The sequence below is a fragment of the Octopus bimaculoides genome, chromosome 1 (genome assembly GCF_046866305.1).
Source record: "Octopus bimaculoides isolate indiv1 chromosome 1, ASM4686630v1, whole genome shotgun sequence".
NCBI lineage: Eukaryota > Metazoa > Mollusca > Cephalopoda > Octopoda > Octopodidae > Octopus > Octopus bimaculoides.
In genome coordinates this window covers 57,675,551-57,699,207 of record NC_142928.1, presented here as the reverse complement: position 1 = coordinate 57,699,207, position 23,657 = coordinate 57,675,551, and the positions used below count along the sequence as shown (strand labels likewise).

Genomic DNA, 23,657 nt, shown 5'->3' with positions numbered 1-23,657 from the left:
AAGTGTGGTGGAGGAGAGTGACTGGAGTGGGAAGTTGGTAGGATAAAAAATAATGGAAGAGAGATGATCATAGCTACATGTTGTAAGTGGTAGTGAGCAATAGAGATAGTGATGGTAAGTGAGAGTGAACAGTTACGTGAGAGAGAGAGAAAGAAAGAAAGATAGATTCAGTGATATTCTTCATTACACAGGTATTGTGATGGATGAGGGAGAATGAAAGGAAAAAGTAATAGAGAGGTGGTGGTGGTGGAAGAGAAGTAGAATGATAAAGGGTAATGGTAGAGAGATTGCATACAAACAGATCAAATCCTATTCCACATTATACAAGAAATATGGTAGAGTGGATTTGAGAGAGGGTGAGGGATAAATGGGACAGAAAAAGAAGACTTTAAAAGGAATACAATGGGTGAAAGAACATAGTGTGTAGATTGATAATACACCCCAACCTCCATCACCACCAATACCACTATCACCATTTCAATGACCGTTTGTATTGCCTGCTTTTGTGGGCAGGTCTTCTCTGGTATGTGCCATCACTTATTCTTTGACACCTCCTTCATGAGGTTCAGCTTTTTGAGATTTCTCAATTGCATAAGTTTACTGCTAGTTACTCCTGTGCGTCCGTCACATATGATGTGTTTCTTCTCAGCTAACACTCCTGTAATTCTATCACACCTATTGTGTGTCTATAGGGTACACCTCATGGAATTTCTGCCTACTCCTTTTCTGTATATCATGCACAGGCATTTCTCATGAGGGAAATGCCTGTGCATGATCCTGTATTCTTTCTCATTTACTAAAATTTTAGTTCTTGTTGTTAAATTTGCTTTGAATCTTCTTGACTGTTGGTTTTGATTCCATATCTCCTGTAATGTTTTTCTAAATTTTACACACACACACACACATGTATGCACTTTTACCAATTTCAGTTACTGGAATGTGGCCTTGCTGGAGCATCCCTGTGAAGAGATTTATCAATTAAATTGATCCCACTACTTACATTTTTAAGTGGTACTTGTTCTATCATCCCCTTTTTGTTTTTGTCAAATTACTAGGTTATGGAAACATAGGAAGGTAATGATTCTCTGAGTATAGAAAACAATATTCCAAAATGAAAATATAAAGTTTCTTTGTGTACAAGCAAATGTTCATGTGGCAATGTTGTGAGACCGTTTAAGCTTATGTAATGCACATGTATATACATCATCATCATCATCATCATCGTTTAACGTCCGCTTTCCATGCTAGCATGGGTTGGACGATTTGACTGAGGACTGGTGAAACCGGATGGCAACACCAGGCTCCAGTCTGATTTGGCAGAGTTTCTACAGCTGGATGCCCTTCCTAACGCCAACCACTCAGAGAGTGTAGTGGGTGCTTTTACGTGTCACCCGCACGAAAACGGCCACGCTCGAAATGGTGTCTTTTATGTGCCACCCGCACAAGCCAGTCCAGGGGTACTGGCAACGATCTCGCTCGAAAATCCTACAGGAGCCAGTCAGGCGGTACTGGCAACGGCCACGCTCAAAATGGTGCATCTCATGTGCCACCCGCACAAGAACCAGTCCAGGGGCACTGGCAACGATCTTACTTGGCTTGCCGGGTCTTCTCACGCACAGCCCATTTCCAAAGGTCTCGGTCCGTAGTCATCGCCTCGGTGAGGCCCAATGTACGAAGGTCTTGCCTCACCACCTCAGCCCAGGTCTTCCTGGGCCTACCTCTTCCACGGGTTCCCTCAACTGTTAGGGTGTGGCACTTTTTCACGCAGCTATCCTCCTCCATTCTCACCACATGTCCATACCAGCGCAATCGTCTCTCTTGCACGCCACAACTGATGCTTCTAATGTTCAGCTTTTCTCTCAAGATACTTACACTCTGACGGGTATTCACATTGACATTACACATCCAACGGAGCATACTGGCTTCATTCCTTGCGAGCTTACGTATGTCCTCAGCAGTTACAGCCCATGTTTCACTGCCATGTAGCATGGTTGTTCGTACGCATGCGTCATACAGTCTGCCTTTTACTCTGAGTGAGAGTCCCTTTGTCGCCAGCAGGGGTAAGAGCTCTCTAAACTTTGCCCAGGCTATTCTTATTCTAGCAGCTACACTTTCAGCGCACCCACCCCCACTACTAACTTGGTCGCCCAGATAGCGGAAGCTATCGACTACCTCTAGTTTTTCACCCTGGAATGAGATAGAAGTTGTTTCCTGTTTGTTTGCAGTCTTTATTGCACCTGAACATCTGCCACAAACAAAAACTAACTTGCTAGTTAACCTGCCTTTGATGTTGCTGCACCTCTTATGTGTCCATAGCTTGCACCGGGTACATCTTATAGAGTTACTACCTACTCCTTTTCTACATACTGAGCAGGGCCATCTACCTGAAGGGGTTTGTGTTTTATCTACCTTCCTACTTATTAGGATTTTGGTTTTAGCTAGGTTGACTCTAAGGCCCTTCAGTTCTAGACCTTGCTTCCACACCTGAAACTTCTCCTCTAGTTCTGATAGTGACTCCGCAATTAGGGCAAGGTCATCAGCATAGAGGAGCTCCCAGGGGCAACCTGTCTTGAACTCCTCTGTGATTGCCTGGAGGACTATGGTAAATAATAGGGGGCTGAGGACGGAACCTTGGTGGACCCCTACCTCTACCCGGAATTCATTGCTGTACTCATTTCCAACCCTCACCTTACTGGCCGCATCTCTGTACATGGCTCGCACAGCTCTCACTAGCCATTCTTCTATCCCAAGTTTCCTCATTGACCACCAGATAAGGGATCGGGGGACCCTGTCAAAGGCTTTCTCCATGTCAACGAAAGCCAGGTACAGAGGTTTATCCTTGGCTAGGTATTTCTCTTGCAACTGTCTCACTATGAAAGAAGTATGAAACTGAGTTTAGATGAACATCTTATTGGGACATGGTAAATATGGGTAATAAATTACCTACATGGTATATATATATATATATATATATATATATATATGGTTTATCAATACATTGGTCCTTGTAATTGTAACCTGTATGATATTTTGGCTTTCATGCATATATATAAACAGGTAGATATGTGATGAATTTGTTAATGGACAATAAGGGTATAATAGGACAATGTAGAAGTTGAACAAAAACAGCCTTTATTATAAGAGACCAAACTTAATTTCAACAGCTAATCAAACAACTCAGTTAAAAGTCAATTAATGTCAGAGTATTTGGAACTACAAATCTATTAACAAACTTTAATCAAAGAAAATTCATTGTAGAATTTGTAATAAGATTGGTACGATTGTCAAAAACATTGTCATGCTGGAGGATTTATTTAGAAACCAGTTGCACCACAACAGTGAGTTGCAGTGATAATGTTATGTGATACACAATTATAGTATGCTTTATAAGATTTACTGAGAAGAGTGAAAATGAAAACAACAACACAAAGAACTAAGTGACAATTCAAAAAATAAAACAAAGACCCCCTGATCTTAGTTTCCCTGATAATTTCCACATTATCATTTTAAAAGATCTAAGTTAAGTAACAGGGAACAATATGTGCTAAATACTGTATTCAGTACTTGACATTAACTCATAACTTATCAAACAGATACTTTAAATTACATTTACTTCCATAAATTGAATTTGAAGGCCAACTGACTCATCTTCCTGAAAGCACAAGTATTTCTACATGCATGTATGCACTTGCAGCATAGCTTTTTCCATGTAAGTATAACAGATAATCTCAAACATCAAATGTTTAATTTCAACCAGGGGTATCTGTACCTATCAATAAGTGGTAAACTTTAGAGAGAGGTAAATGGAATATGTTGTGATAGTTGCACTTTTTCTGAGAGGATTAGCTGTGTAAATAATCTGAACAAAAGCAATTTATCTAATTCCTCTTGCTGATAACTCATTCCCAATCTGTGTGTGTGTGTGTGTGGATGCATGCAAATATGGCAAGGAAAAAGCAGGCGGGATGAAAAAGCACCCAGTACATGCAGTAAGGTGGATGGTATTAGGAAGTGCATCCAGCCCTGTGGTTAGCTGGGTCCTGTCAAATTGTTCAACTCATGCCAGCATGGAAAAATGGAATGATGATGATAATGAAATACACACACACACAACCCATGCCAGTATGGAAAGTGGATGTTAAATGACGATGACGATGACACACACACATGCACACACGCATTCTGTTTTGCAGTGTATTTTCTCTGATCAAAGTTGTGGCAGTACACATGTCACATAAAGGTTTACTAAGCAACACAGGGAGGTTTTTCTTAAATATACTTAAAATGGTTATCAGAAATTTGAAACTGTTTTAACAGTGAATGTTCTGAAATGTAACTCGTACAAGACTGCAAGAACAACAGCAGCAATAGCAGTAAATATTCAATACAAAGGCATCATTCCACTTGTAACAACAGTCATCCACACACAATCAATGACACTCCCACCACCACAAAAAAACAAAGAACAAAAAAAAATAAAGAGAGAACGTTTTAAGGTGATGATTTGGTTAAAAATTTGTGTAATTGTCATGTTATAGGAACTACAAAATAAAGATAAAAAGAAAAATTGAATCAATGTGTTGATGCTCCCCACCATCCACTTGCCAGTAAGTTTGAAGATATTTGAACACTACAGTTATCTAGATTGATCTCAGGTGAGTAAATAGATATCATTTTTGACAACTGACTTGCAGTGAGAAGTAATTTGGTATTAGCAGCAGATAAGGAACTGACAGATGACAGAAAAGCTCAAAGGATTTGTGATAGAGGCAGTAGTTATGAGTGAGTGAGTGAGAGAATGAGAGAGAGAGAGAGAGAGAGAGAGAGAGAGAGAGAGAGAGAGAGAGAGAGAGAGAGAGATGCCAGCAAGAAGGTAAGATAAATTTATGTTACCTTCTCCATGTTGTGTGTGTGTGTTTGAGAGAGAGAGTGTGTGCATGTATGTAAATATTGTAAAAATTAATTGTTTACAAAAAATGATTTCTTCTTTACCACTCAAGGCCAAAAATGATAACACTTGCAAACACATATATATATATATATATATATATATATATATAAACAAATAAATAAACACAAGCTGGTTATTTACAAACAAAGTTGCATCTTAGAATTACTTAAAGAAACATGTTTTGTTACATATCACTATAGACAGAGTGAAGCATCAACTCTTCAGTCAAAAGTAAAGAGCCCATACCCTACCTCTACCTACTACTCCAACACAGCGCATCAAATGGACAGGGACTGTTATAGCTTTTCTTGCACTATGCTGGCAATAACATGATCTTACTTGTAAAGGGAAGGTATAAATAAACAAATAAATAGGGAAAGAAAGAAAGCTATCTAGATAGGCATTAAAAAATTTCCATAAATTAATTTATTAATTTATATACTGAATATGAAGGACATCTTGAATGTAGTTAATGAAGAAAAGGGACAGTATTGAGAGTGATTGCTCTTATTTAGCTCTGTTAACTCTAATCAAGCAAATCTAAAGATGTTCAAGCATTGATCATCCCATCTTTTATTCAGCTATATTGAATGTGTTTATTTTTATTAAAGGGAGAAGGGTGTTATTTGAGAGAGAGTTGGAGAGTATTTCTAGCAGATTGAGTGATCACGTATAGGCTCCTGCAAAATTGGATGGGAGAGAGCATTAACAGTAGTAAATGGATATAACACGATCAATACAGTTTAGAAATTATTACAAGTGGAGCTAGCAGAAACGATTAAAAACATTAACCCTTTTGATAACAACCTGCTGATACTGCCTCTGGTTCTAGGATACAAACTTCTCATTTTAAAGTGAGCTTAAAACTTTCTATTAAAATTCCATATTAATTTGTGTCCTAAATACTAGCTTCATAATGACAAAGTTATTTTACTAAATTCTCCATTATTTAAAAATTTAAATGAAATAAAGGCTGTGAGTTTTGACAGAAATATGTTAACAAAACTGTTAAAAGTGCTGGGCAGTATGTACATTTGTCACAATTTGTCTTTTTTTCATAGTGATTTTGGTCAGTGATGTGATCAATAAATTGGATGTGATTAGAAAATATAGAAAGAGCAGCTATTCTAGGTAAAGTTAAAAAGAAGGAAACTTTCAATCATAGTAAGTGGAAGCCTTTACTTTTATGCTTAATTTAACATAGATCAGCACTGAATGAACAGACCTAGGATCAACAGAATTCCAACTGTAATCACCCCGTCTTTTCTCCAGACAAAATACATTCCAAATTATAAAACAAAACGTGACCTTTTTGTGAAGGCAACAGATATATTTTGAGGGAAATTTGGGGTACTATTTCTAGCAGACCAAGCAGCCACTCAAGCTTCTAGTTAAGTAAGAAATAGTAAATTTTCCATATCCCATCTGTTGAGCTGAAATTGTCCTAGAGTATACAGGTTTGGTATGTTATTGGGAATAAATGAGATAAATTGAAAGAGAGTAGTACATGTGCTCTTAATGTTTGCATGAACTGGTTTAAATATGTGGCTCAGAATATGTCTATGAAAGACTGTGAATAATTCTACAGATAAATGTGACTTGTCTTTTCTTTTCTCTTTTTACTATGTGATTAAGAAGCTTGTTTTGCAATCATGTGGTTTTGGGTTCAGTCCTACTGCACAACACCTTGGGCAAGTGTCTTCTACTATACCCCTGAGCTGACCAGTGCCTTGTGAGTGAGTTTGGTCGATGGAAACCGGTGGAAGGCTGTATGGTAAGAAGCCTACATCCCAACCACATGGTTCCAAGTTTTGCCCCACTGTGTGGCACCTTGGGTAAGTGCCTTCTACTATAGCCTTGGGCTGACCAAAGCCTTGTGAGTGGATTTGGTAGACAAATTGAAAGAAGGCTTCACCATGATAGATTGCTAGCCACTACACATTCTTTATTTTCTCTCCTTGTTTCTTTCTGTGTTCCTTTCTGTGGAAGAGCCTAGGCTCGAAACATTAAAGACTTTTTCACTTCCTGAGTGTTAAACTAATACACATATATATATATATATATGTGTGTCTGTATTTGTGCTCTACCACTACTTAACAACTGGTGATGGTGTGTTTACATCTCTATAATTTAGTAGTTTGGCAAGAGAAACCAGTAGAATAAGTACCAGACTTAAAAATAAGTTATGGGGTCAATTTGTTTGACTAAACCCTTCAAAGTAGTATCCCAGCATGGCCACAATCCAATGATTGAAACAAGTAGAAGACAAAAAAAAATCTTTAGGATTGGGAATATAGTATTAACAGGTTTGCACAAAATTCAATATGTGGTACACTCAGGTTTGTATTTCTTCCTATTTAGTATCATACTTTCTTTGTGAAATCTTTATTTCTTGGAACCCTTTAATAGGCATTGGTATCAGGGTTTGCTAACTTGGATTGAATATGGAACAACAGGATATCCTTAACATAATTCTCTAGTACTCTGATTAAATAACTGTAGCAAAGGGTAGTCATTAAAAATAACAGGATAAGATATGATTACTTACTATAAGACTTTGAATGAAACCTACTAACAATATTTTTTATATAAGTAAGGAAAAGAATATATATATATATATATATATATATATATATATATATATCATCATAAATATACAGGGATTAGCAATGGGTTGCTTCTCCAACATACTGAAAATCTAGAAATAGCAGTCAAAGAACTACTGATTCTAAACTACAAATTTTTCTCTAAATGGATGGCGATATTTATGGCACACATAGAACAAAAAACCAGAGTGAAAAGCGAAAACAAACCTGCCTTTAGTTAATTGGATACGAACGTTTCGCGGTTAAGATATAAATCTATTCCGACTCATCAGCCCAATATTCTGATAAATTTGAAGGTGTCTCTAAAAAAATTCACGGTAATTTCTGGCCATGCGACACCAAAAACCAACGAGAAGAAAAGGCACTTACGAATTCATCGGCTAGTGAGTTCAGGCATCCCACCTCAAAAGAAATCCATTCCATGTGCGTCACAAATAGTCCCGTATGAAAAAAAGTCCCGTGTGAAGGGATTACGGTTTAACCATCTAACTTAGAGGTATCAAATATAAAATGATTTTACCGATAAAGGTTTTTTTCATACTGAACTACTTGGCAAAATTGTTAATTATTAATTCTATTACTAATTGACGATTCCCTGCCCTTATTCTTGTATAATATATATATATATATTACATACAAAGTTAAGAGGAATGACCACCAAAAGTGGACTCCTATATGCTAGAAATAGATGCCAAATCACCTATTTCTAGCATATAGGAGTCCACTTTTGGTGGTCATTCCTCTTAACTTTGTATGTAATATAATTTTAATCTTCGGATTTTTTAAAATATGCTAGGCCACTGGTATTAATTGATTAATATCAATTTCTACCCTCATTATTAAATTTATATATATATATATATATATATATATATATATGAGTAGCCAAGCAGTTTCTCAAAAAGAAACTGCTCTGTCCCACCTCCTCTCCTAATTTAACTCCTCTTCTGCTGGTATAAAGCTGTCCACCCTTCCTTGGATTTCACAGTCTTGCAAGCTGCATGTCAATCTAAATAATGCTGGGAGCACAAAAAAAAAAAAAACACCCAGTACATGCTGTAAAGTGGTTGGTGTTATGAAGGACATTCAGCCATAGAAACCATGTCAAAATGACATGGGACGGAATGCAGTCCTTGGACCCATCAGATCCTGGCAAAGCGTCCAACTCATGTCAGCACGAAACATGGATGTTAAATGACACACACACATATATGGGAACCACCAATGTCCAAGGTTGACCATTCTTCTATACATGTATGTGCAGGCCTGGAGCCAATACAGCCTTTCGCCAGTGTCATCACGGCTGTTCTTGTTAGAATGTAAAAAGTTGGAAGAGATATCACAAATCATCTTACCCAACCCTCAAACATTTCTATTACTCTACTGCTCTGGATCAGTACTTTTTAATTGACCTCAAAAAAAGATAAAATGAAAAGCTGCTTTTTCTGGGATTTGGACTCAGAGAGTGGAGTATAAACAACAAAGTGATTATGAACTATGCTTTAGAGAAAATAAGTAGAATTGAGGCCACAATGTAAGAAAGAATGACACTTAAAGTCGCATGTTGTAAAGTAAAACTCAAACCTGCTGTTTACTTTGTACTTACACAAAACAGCTAATTTTATATATGATTTTATATATATATAAATATATATACATACATATATATCATGAAATTATTTCTAGAAGGATATCATATTGTAGAATAAATTACATCAGTTGTGGACTTACTTGTTCATGTAGCTTCAGGTAACTATGACGAGGAAATGCTTTGTCACAATGTGGACAACCATAAGGATTTGTTTCAGAAATTCCAATGCTGAAAGGGAGCTGGTCTGGAGAGATATTTTCAACTCCTGGAGAAGCTGGAGATTCACTCATGCCACTTGGACTCTGACCACCATGATCTAATGAACAAGATGATGATGGTGTAGCAGAGCCACTGGGCTCACTCAGGTCCATATCACAAACTAAATCATCGGAGTGTTCTGCAAAAGAACAAGCTAAGTCACTTAAACGTCTAAAATACAAAATTTATAATTTTAATAAGGTTTGAGAAAATAAAGAGAACATAAAACTCCTGATACACAGATTCCCAAGTTAAAGCTGCAAAAATGCTCCCAGAAACTTTAAAAAATATATGGAAACAATAATATATTTTGTATAAAATCCAACTACAAAATATTTGGGGGTTTTATGAAGTATAAACATAGGACCTTAAAAATTTTAATCACACCAGCTACTGAGCAAAGTCAACAGAAAATTAGACCTTATAAATGGTAAATCAAAGAGGAAAATCAAAAGAAACAAGAAAATTATCTTCATGAAATAGTTGCAAAATTTGAAGGACATGATAAATATGTGAAGATGAAAACAAAGATGTCAAGTTTGCATATTTAACTATAGGAAACAGTATGAAATTTTGGATGTTGGTGCACTGATAAATTTAAAACATTTGCCAAAATATTAAGAAAAAAAAAAAAAATTCTGCCAAAGAGAAGGAAGTAAAGGTGATTGATTAGAAATGTTTTTAACAATCACAACCGCTATGGATTGCTATGGATTGAATAGTTCTTTGTTTTCAGGTTAACAAATTTCCACTTCATAAAAGATATATTTAGAAAAATATGAATGCTGCCTGAGTTACAACCAAGTTAGCCAAAATTACAAAGGTCATAAATCAAATAAGTTCTAATTGAATGACAGCTAATTTTAATTTTATATGAAATAAAAAAATTTCTAATTATATTTCCAAAAATGGTATTACAAGTCCCATAAAACAAAAACATTCTAATAAGTAGTTACCACCACAGATATTATATGTTATGATATAAGCAAGCAATGTGCTGATTGAGTAGAGGGGGCTGTCACTTTGGGAATTAGTAATTGTGTTTGTTACAATAATGATGTTTGATGCAAATCTTGTTTTCATGCTGATTTCATAAAACTATATCTTTTTAAGCTAAGGTCATTAAACGAATATTTTTTTTTAATAAAATTTGTTTCAGATGGAAATAGTGAAACTCAATGAAGTAGTAAGTTTTTCCTAACGTTGATTTTACTGAGCATATTTTTAACACTTTTTCTGTAGGATAAAGTTTGATTAAATTAAATATCATTAAAATTTTCCAATGAATATTCACTGGGCAAAATGGTAAAACACAGGAGTTAAAAGAGGTCTGTTTGGATTTGTTGCATCGAGGTAAGCCCGTACATCACAAAAAAACAATACATTAGTAATCGTCTGTCAAAGAGTGAGTACATCTTTTTGGGACACCCTGCACATATATATAACTTTATGTCCACTTTTCCATGCTTGCATGGGTTGGATGGAGTTCACAGAGGCAGATTTTCTACAGCTACATCCTTCCTGTCACTGACCTTCACTTGAAGGTAATATTTCTCTTTGACCAGAAATATTCTTGCAGAATATTAGAAATGATTGACACTGATTAGATGACGAAATGCAAACAGAGATACACTCACACATACACACACATCTCTCTCTCTCTTCAGTTTCTGTCTACCAATCCACTCAGGCTTTGATTGATTTGGGGATATAGTTTAAGAAACTTATCCAAGGTGTCAAGCATTCACAAATTCAGAATTATTTCTAGTGAAAACCCTGGAAACTGGTATGAATAAAGAATATAATTTTCATGTATTTAAAAATATAATTGAAGTATATGAACAAAATAGGTAAAAATTTCAAATACAGAAAAACAAAGAAAAAATTAATAGAACTCATTAGACCAATTTTTAGATAAAATTTGCTATTTACTGGTGGGAATAACTAATTGAGATATCAATTGATATGACTATTATAAAATATGTCTTTGCATATATTGTTATAAATATCACTATATATACTTTGCATAGTAAAGACATAACTTTTCAACAGGAGTGACTTCATTCACTTTAGATTCATATTCTTGACAGTTAAAGAGAAAGAAACCTATTCAAAATATAATTATTTTTAGAACAAACCCAAGCTGACAGGTGTTATAAAATGTAATGGTTAAAAAGTAAAGTATTTTCAGGGAAAGACGTATTGAGAAGAAAAGATTTCTCACAAGCTGAATCCCTCTGGACAAGAAAGATGGCCACCCAGTGAGCTGGCTTGGATGCCTGATTTATGCATCAGTTCAGATAAAGCTCATATTGCAAACCAGGGATCTAGATCTTTTTCCCAGTGGATATAGAGTTTCAGGCCAGTTTTCATGCAAGCCTACCCAGGAGGTATCATTTAAGACCACCTATTGCTTTAGCTGACATACATTACTATCTCATTTCTATCTTATGATATTTGCCAGAAGAGAGGAAAATAAATATAAAATAGACCTCCCAGTTTTATTTACAATTTTTTTTTTACATATCTTCCAACAGGGAAGGAATAGAACATCAAGACATGGTAGTAGGAAAAGTGGGTTCCTATTTTTATTTTAACTGTTTTATCAAATATACATTCCTATTCTTAGTGATGCAACAGAAATAACAAACATTTAGTTTTAACACAGTATATCAACAATAGTGTCAAGCAAAATAGGATTTTGATTATCAGCAGAAATTCACTGTGACAGTTATTTTGTTCAAGCTGAAGTCAGCCTCACTACATGAAGTAGATATCACAGATATCAAATTAACTCATCTTACTAAAAGAAGTACATAGCTTACTTAGATTTCTTGTGTTTATTTTTTCTCTTGAAACAGCAATTTACCCACAGCAGACATATATTAAAAAGAAAGTGATGCCCCAAACATATAGATCAATACAATTTTAGTAAATTTGGACTATGTATGTAATCAAAGTAGGGAAAATCTGATTTTCTTGCTGACAATCAGCATAAACAACAAAAAAAGCTGTTTCAAGTTTTAAGTCGACAAGGGTTGTTTGACCTGGTAGAAGTAGCAACCAAATAGCACACTATCATATCCAAATAAGGAAGGAAAAAGACAAGAGTGGCTACAGCTAGAATTCATTTGTTTATGTCTATTGAACCAAGACAGACTTGGTGCTAAACAACAGCTATTACAAAACATCATTTACATTTTGTAGACTGTCTTTCCCGACATTTCTGAAACAGAGGCATCATGAATGCCATCATGATGATTTACTGAATGTGTATGTACTTTTTGTTCAATCTCTTATAACACGACCAAGAAATATAATTCTAGGATGGCAACTAGGCAAAGAAGTATCAAGCAATCCTAGATGAGGAAGACTGAAGAAGAATATGAAAAAGGCTTGAAAACTAATCTGAAGAAGCTGAATCTCATGAAAGAGATGACAAGAGTTTACAACAAATAGCGAGAGATTATGCAAGAGAAGACCCATCCATTACTATCCAAACAAGGAGAAGGCATAAAAATTATCATGATGACAACAATATTTATTCTTGTTCTAAAACAATTTTCAGATTAAAAACCTCACAAAGAATATGTTGATACAATTCATGAAAGTAATTTTAACCTTGTTGGTTCTCATTCAACTCTGTGTAGTCAAAACTTACATATTTTCTTGTTAGATAGACTAGATAGGATTTGTAGGCATGTAAATTTGTAAATTTAATAACAAATACATAAGCAGAATTACATACCTTGCTGCAGAACAATAAGTTTTATATAATATTTCAAGATCAAAACTAAATATGTTGATGACTAACCAAATTCGATGACTAGCACCTGTGCCAGTGGAGTGCTAAGAGCACCATCCGAGCGTGATCATTGCCAGAACAGCTGTCTGGCTTCCATGCCAGTGGCACGTAAATAGCACCATTTGAGCGTGATCGTTACCAGCGTCGCCTTACTGGCACTTGTGCCGGTGGCACGTGAAAAAACATTGGAGCGAGGTCATTGCCAGTACCGCTGGACTGGCTCCTGTGCAGGTGGCACGTAAAAAACACCATTTTGAGTGTGGTCATTGCCAGTACCACCTGACTGGCCCTAGTGCCGGTGGTACGTAAAAGCACCCACTACACTCTCGGAGCAGTTGGCATTAGGAAGGGCATCCAGCTGTAGAAACTCTGCCAAATCAGATTGGAGCCTGGTGTAGCCATCTGGTTCACCAGTCCTCAGTCAAATCGTCCAACCCATGCTAGCATGGAAACAAAGGTAAACAAAGTTCTTTTTTTAGTCTAAAATATACTCTCCTTCATTTTCTAGAATGCTCTTCCATCTATCTGGTAGACTCGCAAGGCCCCCGCCTTCCAAAATTCACTAGTCTGTGACAAAAAATAATCTTCCAGTACTGTTCTGACCTTGTCTACAGAATTCATATTTTTTCTGTTCAAATGATTTTGAAGACTGCGGAATAAATGATAATCAGATTGAGCAATACCTGGTGAATATGGTGGGTGGGGCATCGTTTCCTATTTAAACTGCTCCAGTCTTTGGAATGTCATCCTTGTTGTATGTGGCTGAGCATTATCCTGATGGAAGAACACCTTTCGTCTTCAAACCAAAGACGGTCGCTTTTCTTCTAGCACTGACTTAAGCCGCTCGAGCTGATTGCAGTAGATCTCCTTTGTTATAATTTGGCTTGGGTTTAAAAGTTCAAAGTGGACCATCTTATCAAACAGGTAACATTACCTTATGTGGGTGAAGAACTTATTTAGCCTGGAGTACCAGTGTTTCTCCTTTACCTACCCACTGTCTTCGACACTTGATATTTTTATAGAGAACCCATTTCTCGTCACCAGTCACTATTTGATCCAAAAAAGGTTCATTCGTGAGATGTGACAGCAAAGAAGAGCACATATTCACTCTCTGTGTGCAATTAAACTTGGAAAGTTTGTGAGGAACTCTGCTAGTTCCTCAACAATTATGATAGGATTTTGTTATACCAGGGTTTGCAGGATGTCCTTATTGAGCTCTGTAAATCTTCCAGGATGAGGCTTATCTTCTTGGCTGTAGTTTCTGGCTCAGAATTTCTGGAACCATCATTGACACTGCCTTACAGTTATTGTCTGATCCCCATATACTGCATTAATATTCCTTGCACTTTCTGTTGCATTGTTACCTTTAGTGAACTCATAAAGAAAAATATACTGAATATGCTCCTTTGTCATTTCCTTTATAGCTTTGAAAAATTAATTGTTAAAATTGAATTACACTCTTCAAAATTTGCACTAAGAATAAGCATAAGGTAAAATTACTCCCTGCTTTTATAGCGAGTTGAGAGTTGATGCAGGTAGTTTATCCTATCCCTCTCCAACTTTTAGTTCATGCAACTGAAAAAACTGCATTATATACGGGATGACCCTATATATATATATATATATATATATATATATATATATATATATTTATATACCTATACACACACGCACACATACATTATAAGGCTCAGCAAATACATAATGCAAATAAGTCTCTATGGAATGACATGTGTGACATTTTTTTTTCTTTTCCATCTTAATTTCTTAATGGAGTAATACATGTACATTATAGAAATGGAATGACACTCGGAAAATTAAGGGAGAGATTTGCGAAAGGTCTGTATATAACAGTCAGTTTTATTATTTAACAGTTTATAATATTGTTACCATGATGAAGATATATTTGTTTTAAGAGCGAGGAGAAAAGGGTGGATATAGAGGTGAGAAAATTGAGAGAGTGAGGTGTGTATGAAACATGAACATGTTTATGTATACATGTGTGTGTGTGCGTGTGTGTATGTGCGCACACATGTGCACGTGTACACACATGCCCACATACAAAACACAAACAGCCGAAACATACACACTGAACTGGTGGTCCCAGAAGACATGGCTAAAATAATACAGACACTGACAATGTGATAGTGTCAAATGAAGTTAAGAGGGTGGTGGCAGATGTCTTTTAAATGGCATATTGCCTTGTGATTTACTGCCTGCTGATTAGTTTTACAGTCCTAGGTTCTTTGTGATAAGGCCAGGCTTATTGCAACACACACACTTATACACACACACATACACTTATATATATATATACACACACACACACACAAATATAAATTTAAATATATATATATATATATATATATACACACACACACACATATGCCAGCATGGAAGGCGGATGCTAAATGATGATATATATATATATATATATGTATATATATATATAGAGAGAGAGAGAGAGACGTAGAGGTAGAAGTAGCAATATGTCATTCTAAGAGGAATACAAATAGGCAATTGGTAACACAACAATAGAAACAGAAAGCTGAAGTTTTACTTATCAATTCACCATTATCTTGCAGTAAATACTCTTATCAAAAGAACAGCTGATATCTTCAACATCTCATATAAAAGTGAGCATAATCAATAGAAATACATATCTTAAATGAATTAAGATAGTAGTGAATTCATTTACTTGAGAAAACGGGAATATAAAATGTAATTTATATACAGATGTCAGAAGGTACAGAAATGGCAGGGTGGGGTGGGGTGCAATGGGGAAGAAAAAATAAATATTTCAGTGGGGTTTTATTGAAAAAAAAAAAAAAAAGCATCATATTAGAGAATATCAATATTTGTGTTATTGTCGTAATTGTCAATTGGGGTAGATATCAAAATGTTGTTTGGTTCCTGGTTATCTCTGATCCATTAGATCTAGGATCAAAGACAATTTAGCTTTGATTATCTTGATATTTTCTTTTCATGTAGAAACTAGAGCTGTACTATCAAATGTCTCCATCTTTTTAAGATGATAAGGAATTAGGAATTTGACTGCCATTTCTAGCAGGTCGAGTGACCCTGCAGTATAAGACTTGCTTGTTAAAATGGGAATTTCACATGTAATGTGAGGCTTGGTAGCTCAAGATATTTAATTTGTGTTCTGTTCACATTCAACTTTAACCAGGATTCTTTTTAGCAAAGCAAAGAGATGAGTGACCATAAAAAAGTTTCCCCAGACAGACCCATCAATCTCCTATGTACAATGTAAAAATTTTAGAAAGACTCAGCTTAGCTTCAAGTCACATATTCTTCCCTGCATCTCATAACATGCTTCAGACTCAATCACCATACAATTCACAAACCTTACACAAACAAGCCAATCACAGAGCTTTCATATTATCATTCAAGATTTGGCTACTATCTCTCATAATCTATCACCTTAAGAAAAAAAAAGAAGACATAACAGTAATTTGAAATAACTGAAGATAAAATGGTCATAGATAGAATGTCTTTGGTCTTAGATTTTCTTGAGCTGTAGTATATAAAAACAATGCACCTGAAATATACAATTTGCCCAAATGGAGCACAACAAGGAACCATCTGTCCACACATTACCACCAAATGAAGAGCAATTGTGTTATAAGCAAGTACACTTTGCCCACCTCCACAAAAATCCATAGAAATACAAAAGTGGATTGGACAGTGGAGAGAATACAAGTTCAGATTGTTACTTTGCAACTCACAGAATTGGAATGAATGTACAGTAGGATTGTCAGTTAAATGAAGGTACAATATATTTATCTAAATATTATTCAACTGACCACCAGTGTGCCACAGACCTACTTGATCAAAGCAAAGCTTGGTCTATGCAACATCAATGAATCCAAACCCATTTTTCTTGATGGACTATACTCTTAAGTACACAAGCATCCCCACCTTAACCTCTAAAGCAAAATTTTTTCTATCCCCAGCATACTTCCATTAATCAGATTCTGACAATTTTTTTGGTATTCTTATAAATATAATTTTCATTTGTAGTTTTACATGATATTTATTCAAAGTCAGGAAATGAAAATAATTTCTATTTTTTTTTTTCAGATTTAACAGTCAGTTTCTCAAAATATTTCTGTACCTGTACAATGCCTCATCACTCTTGGATTCTCTTTGAAAAAGAAAATAACATATTTTTAGCCCTTTCGTTACCAACCTGGCTGAAACCTGCTCTAGCTCTGAGTAAAAATGTCTTGTTTTCATAAGTTTTGAATTAAAATCTTCCACTAAACCTTAGTCACAATTTATGTTCCTAACACTAGCTGAATGATAACTAAATTATTTTACTAAATTCTTTGTTATATTTAAAGTAATCGAAAGAAACACAGAGCATCTCAAAATAAATACAGTAATGAAAGGTTTAAATCTCTAATTTAAGGACAATATACTCACAATAAAGAAGGGCTCACCACATGTCAATACTAACTAAGTGAGTGCCATAAATAGTAGAGAAATTTTTTGTTATGTATGATGATGATGATGATGATGCCATCATCATTGTGATTGTCATCCATTTCAATGCTATAATAATCTAGTCAGCTTCAGTGATATAACATTATAAAAATTATATTTCGTCTTAACTTTATGCTAAGTATTATATGTGGTAATATTTAACAACAATGAATTTTGCAATGATTTAAAAGTAATAGGACAAACTCACTATATTGAATAAGAGAAGACTTTCTGAGAATAGTCAATATTTACTTATTCTCTCTGATACCTTCTGGCAGAAGGCACCTGGAATCATAAAGAACAAGATCATCTTCATGAAGGAAACATTAGGAGTTATTAAAGAAAAACAAGAAGCCCACAATAGAATTGCCAGTCACCATAATTTAAACTTTCCAAAGTAAAAAAAAAGAAGACTAGAAAAGAAGGTATTTCTCACATAAAACAGATAACTAAAATTTCATCTCAAATGGGAAAATTCAGAAAATATCACGATAAAAATAATAGAAAAGAAAATGTGTGTAAAAGTAATCTTAGTTATAAGCTATCGATTTAAAATGGATTTCTCCAAAGAATTAATCAAGAAATAAATATAAGTATAAAAAATGTTTAAAAACATTTTGTTGTGAAAATTTCGAAAATTGTAAATTCTAACTATGACCATTATTACCCAGCAGCCATCCACTGCCAAGAAAGTTTGTGAGATTCTATAAAGTGTAGAGGTACAAATAACATAACATAGATAGACACTGCAAGTTCAAGCTGCATATATGAGGAATACAAATAATTACTGATGCAAGCTTAGTAAGCCTACACAGGTTGGAAAGTCATCTGGGAAATAAGCTGATATTGCTCATGTTGTATACGCTAATAGCATCACTTCTTTCCATTGGGGAGAATTTGCTGATAGAGAACTAAAATGTGCCATGATTGGTAGACCTCCAGAGGTATAAGTAGTTTTGCTTTTCCATTCTCCATCCTCAGAGAAAACTCAGAGAATTTGTCTTGATGTAATCGAGGATGGAATGAAAATTTAATAACACATCTAAATATGCCATTTGCTTTTAAGGGAATAAATGTATGCATGTCAGGTGTGGTAGAGATATATATGCATAGTGCCGATTTTGTCACTTACCAAAGTAACCTAGATAGTTCAATATAAGAATTAAAATAAACATATACAAGAGTGAAAGAAAAAATAAGTCCTTTACTAATAAAGTATTCCAATATGTGTGTGTTTGTTTTAGTAACGAAACCATCACTTGTTCAATTCCCTATTTGTTTGCTAAATCTTTGATATGTTTTGAATTTCTTTAAGATCAAAGGCAATGGGAAAATAATGGGTGTAGAATTATAAATTGTTTCTCCTTGCGAGCCAAGGAGCAGGTTTAAGAAAAACAATTGCTTCAGCCAAATTCTAGACATTTCACTTTTTCTTCCGATGGCAGGGCTATCAAATTGACATGGAGTCAATGGCACTAAATGTTGTAACTGTTGATTTAACTGTAACAACATTATTTTATAATGAAGAAACCATCTGTTATATATCCAGTTGCATTTGAACTGTCGATATTATGATAATAGATTTGAGTGAATGTGATAGAAAAGCATCTGATAGATTATTGCAAAAATAACTGTTATGTGAAACATCTTTAAAAGACAAAATAAGAATCCCTGTGTGGAATGTGGAAAAGTATAATCAAAAATTATAATCAAAAAAAGAAAAAAAAAGTTACTTGGTTACTAAAATACTAACTAAATTGTCTTAGATATTTGTAGATTTGGAAAAGAAAACTAAAACAAGAACTTTAGTAGTGTATTAAGGTAACATTAACTAAGTTTATTCTGATTCTTATATTTTATTTGTAAGATACTATGATCATATGGTTGACCTATATCTGAGAAAGAAGGTAAGAGAAGAGGAGAATGATTAAGAAAAAGAGAGAGATGAAGTTATTAGTGTACAATACTATAGTGAACAGTTGCAGGTCAGATCATGGTCTTGATTGTATGCTATTTATTCGGTCAATGTATTTAGTATTTATCCTGAGAGCAAAGGTATTTAGTCTGCTTAAAATGTCATATTTTCGACAATGTTGACAATTACATACTTTCTGGAAATAGAGACCATATTGTGGAATTGATAAATGCTTTGTTGGTTTGTAGTACTGAATTCAATTCCTTTGATAGGAAAATCTGCTTGCAATAGACTAGTTTTCTATCCAGAGGGAGATTTATCTTTCATCTGTTTAATGTTATGGAAACTTAAGATAAGCACATGCTCTATGGATCCTCACATCTTGGGAAAATAATTTTTTTTATTAATTTATGGTATGCCAAGAAAGTTTTTACAATAAAGTGTTTTATTTATAACACATAATAACATAAAACTACTTTATATCCAGACATAATGCCAGGGTTCTATATTATTGTGCAGGAATGTTTTATTTGTGTTTGTATATAAATAATAAATTGTAAATGTATTTATCTCACCAATTTCTTACTTCTAATATCAAAACATTCAATTGGCCATAAGTACTTTTAAGAGATATCTGATAAATGTCAAGAATAAAAGCAGAATATGACTGAGAAGCACTGTAGAGAATTATGGTTAACCAGAGTCAGACAGAGCTACACAAAAGATTATCTGAAGAGTTAGAAAGTGAGCACTGGAATCTTATACATTATTCAGATGTCATACTTAGCATTTTAAAGTGATTTTTATACATTCATAAAAATGTATTTTTTTTCAGATCAGAATATAGTTCTCTTATCAAAGTCAGACATTTTGTTCAATTCATTAGGTTTATCTCATGGGTACAATGACCACTTGACCAGTTATTTTGATTTCCTTTGTGTCCATATTTAGTTTCATTATTCCCTGTTTCATAATTTATCTAAACAATTCAGAATTGGCATGACTAGATGCACCAATAGTGGGTTATGTCATGAACTCACCATGTCAATCTTTATTATGTTATAACCTCTTCTTTGCATCTCTTTAAAATTACTCTGTTTTGTATATGGCATTCACCCTGTCTTTCTTGCATCTCTTGTTTTAAGATTTAAAAAAAATTATCCTCCTTAGTCTTTATCTAACTTTTATCATTTATTTACTTTCTGTCATCTCCAGTTATTGCCTAAGGCTATTCTAACTAGATATTAATCTAAGTCTTGAATGACTGCATGAACTGAAAACTCACAGTTATAAAGGTGGGTTAAACTTGCAAGAAAAAACTTGCAAAAATACACCATGAAATAAGAAATATATGACTACTGAGAAATATTAATTAATTAATAGCCTTTCGAATAAAATTTATCATAGTGGTTGGTAACTTAAGAAAAAAAGAAAGAAAAGAAAAGTAAAAATATCGTTTTATTGAAATATCAATTAACATCAATTGATAATTTCTATAACTAAGACCAGCTTGGAATTAGAGAGACAATAATGAACTATACAATTGGCTTTACAAATTAGCAGCAATTATGAATAGAATTTTTAATATACCTTATTATTCTTAAAATAAAAATACTTTGGTGAAAAAAAAAAAAAAAAGCTGTCAGATACTGCTTCCATAATTATAAACATTAATTTTTTTCTGTTTCTTTTTCAAATAATGTCATGATTTTGAAACAAATGCCTGAGTCTGAGGTGCCATTGGAACACTGTATAGGCAACATATATTGGAGATATTGTAGCTATTAAAATTTCTTATTTAAGAATCATTTCTGTCAAAAATTAGTAAGTGGTTTCAAATAGCATGAAAGTAGAACATAATTTATTTTAAAACTATTTCACCATTAAATATGTTCATTTTTATAATATACAAGGATAATGCTCTCTGAATTGGATCCTTTTTACTATGTTTGAAACATATTATTGGCTGCACATACATAGTGTATGTGTTTTGTCTATATGCCAAATTTGCTGTGGGATAGTGTCTGGGGAAAGCTTGCTACATGACACTCACAACTCACCTGATCTGTGACATTCAGGTATTCTATAACATTTGACATTGTGAACAGAGCTTTCCCCAGATGCTATCTTGCAGCAAATTTGGTGTATAAACAGAATGCATACACTATGGATGCACAACTGATAATATTTACATTACTACAGCTGCTTTTAATTTGTAATATATTTTCCATTTTCAAATTGTCCAATTTGGTGTTACAAACCCTGTACTAGAAGAATGAATGCCAATTATAGCATTCAGGGGTAGATTTATCAGTTGACTGGTTATCTTTTGCCTCTATATAATGAAGAGCCTCATTTCAGTGTTTGGGAAAGACTTGGTTCCTTGGCTAATTTAGTTATAAGCAGACTTGTTACTGGTCTTTTGCAGGTTAACAACTGCCATATACTAAAAACTATTGCTAGGGTAAAAACAAAGATGAATTATGAAAGAGCTTTTTGAAGTGTGACATTCAGTCTATCTATTTATGATTTGTTGATTTTATTAATTCAGATAATTACAGAGGTGCAAGAATGGCTGTATGGTAAGAAGTTTGCTTCCCGACCACATTGTTCCAGGTTCAGGTTTCTGTCCCATTGTGTAGTAACATGGGTAAGTGTCATCTATTAGAGGCTGGGATGACCAGAGCAGGCACATGCCATCAGTAATTACTCAGGGTAGACAGTTGGTGACCTTTATGTAGTAAAACACATAAAAAAATAAGCACGTAAAGAAAATGTAGAAATGTACGCAGCACGTGTACTACAGCAATACTAATCGTAGCTTTAATATTGAGATTGAAAGGCAGGGGCAAATTATGCCTACCTAATCTACAAAAAACAAAATATTTTGCATTTTATGCATAGTAAGCAGAGGAACCTCCATAATTTTATTGAATTAGGTGCATATTTTGCCAGAAAAGGAAAATATTACTATCAATCTACTTTATTCAGGGTAGGCACTGCCTACCTTGCCTACTCAGGCAGCATGTCCCTGGACCAAAGCTTTGTGAGTGGATTTGGTAGATGGTAACTGAAAAAAGCCAGCAATATTTGGCTGTCTGTATGTCTATGTATATCTGTATGTGTATGTGAGCGTGTGTTTGTGTTTCCTTGTCTTGAAATCACATGATAGTTGTAAAATGATTGTCACTATCATACAAGCAGCGTTGTTCATTTCCAGTATTCTGTAAGAACATGTCTGGCCATAGGAGAAATATTACTTTGCTTGGAAACAGATGAGAGTTGGCAACATGAAGGGCATCTGGCTATAGAAAATCTACCTCAGTAGACTCCAGACAACTGATGCAAGCACAGAAAAGTGGACATTAAAATGAAGATGATGATATAACTAACTTGATCAGATGTTCCTACAGCTGAACTCTATTTAATTGTAAAATGGGGATATTATCTGTTTGTTGCTGTAAGGTAAATAGCTCCACATTTTAGAAACTTTTAGCTTATGACTTAAAGTTCATTAGCACATTATGTTAGCCATTTAATTATCACCATATTGAGAAAAACCTTTGACACTGATCCTGCATAGATCTTCTTATAAATATAAATAAGAACTAAGTGAATAAATTTAATAAGTATGTTAATTGCAGGTAGACGTGACATACATTACATATTAAAGGAAGAAATAAACTGATATATTAAAATCTTGTGGCATAGGTGCAGGTGTGGCTGTGTGTTAAGAAGTTTGCTTCCCAACCACATGATTTCAGGTTCAGTCCCACTGTGTGGCACCTTAGGCTAGTGTCTTCTACTATAGCCTCGGGCCAGCCAAAGCCTTGTTAGTGGATCGGGTAGATGGAAACTGAAAGAAGCTCATTGTATATATGTATGTATATATATATATATATATATATATATATATATATACATACATATATATATGAGTTTGTGTGTGTGTCTTTGTGCCTGTGTTCATCCTCACCACCACCACTTGACAACTGGTGTTGTGTGTTTATGTCTCCATGACTTAG

General features: G+C 34.5%; 1 protein-coding gene across 9 annotated transcripts in view; it reads right to left on the bottom strand.

The window, feature by feature from the left end:
• The window catches only part of LOC106881035 (zinc finger protein 423), a 268,464-nt gene that overhangs the window by 17,734 nt on the left and 227,073 nt on the right, over positions 1-23,657 (bottom strand). For 5 of the 9 annotated variants that reach the window (XR_016241680.1, XR_016241679.1, XM_052966838.2 and 2 more), the window contains one exon: positions 9,289-9,545. The exons of the other annotated variants lie outside the window; for them this stretch is intronic. Coding sequence is in view for 3 of the 5 variants with exons in the window: in XM_052966838.2 (XP_052822798.1) it covers positions 9,289-9,545 (257 nt within the window). In the remaining 2 variants the exon portion in view is untranslated. The remainder of the gene's footprint in view (positions 1-9,288; positions 9,546-23,657) is intronic. 9 annotated transcript variants of the gene reach the window in all.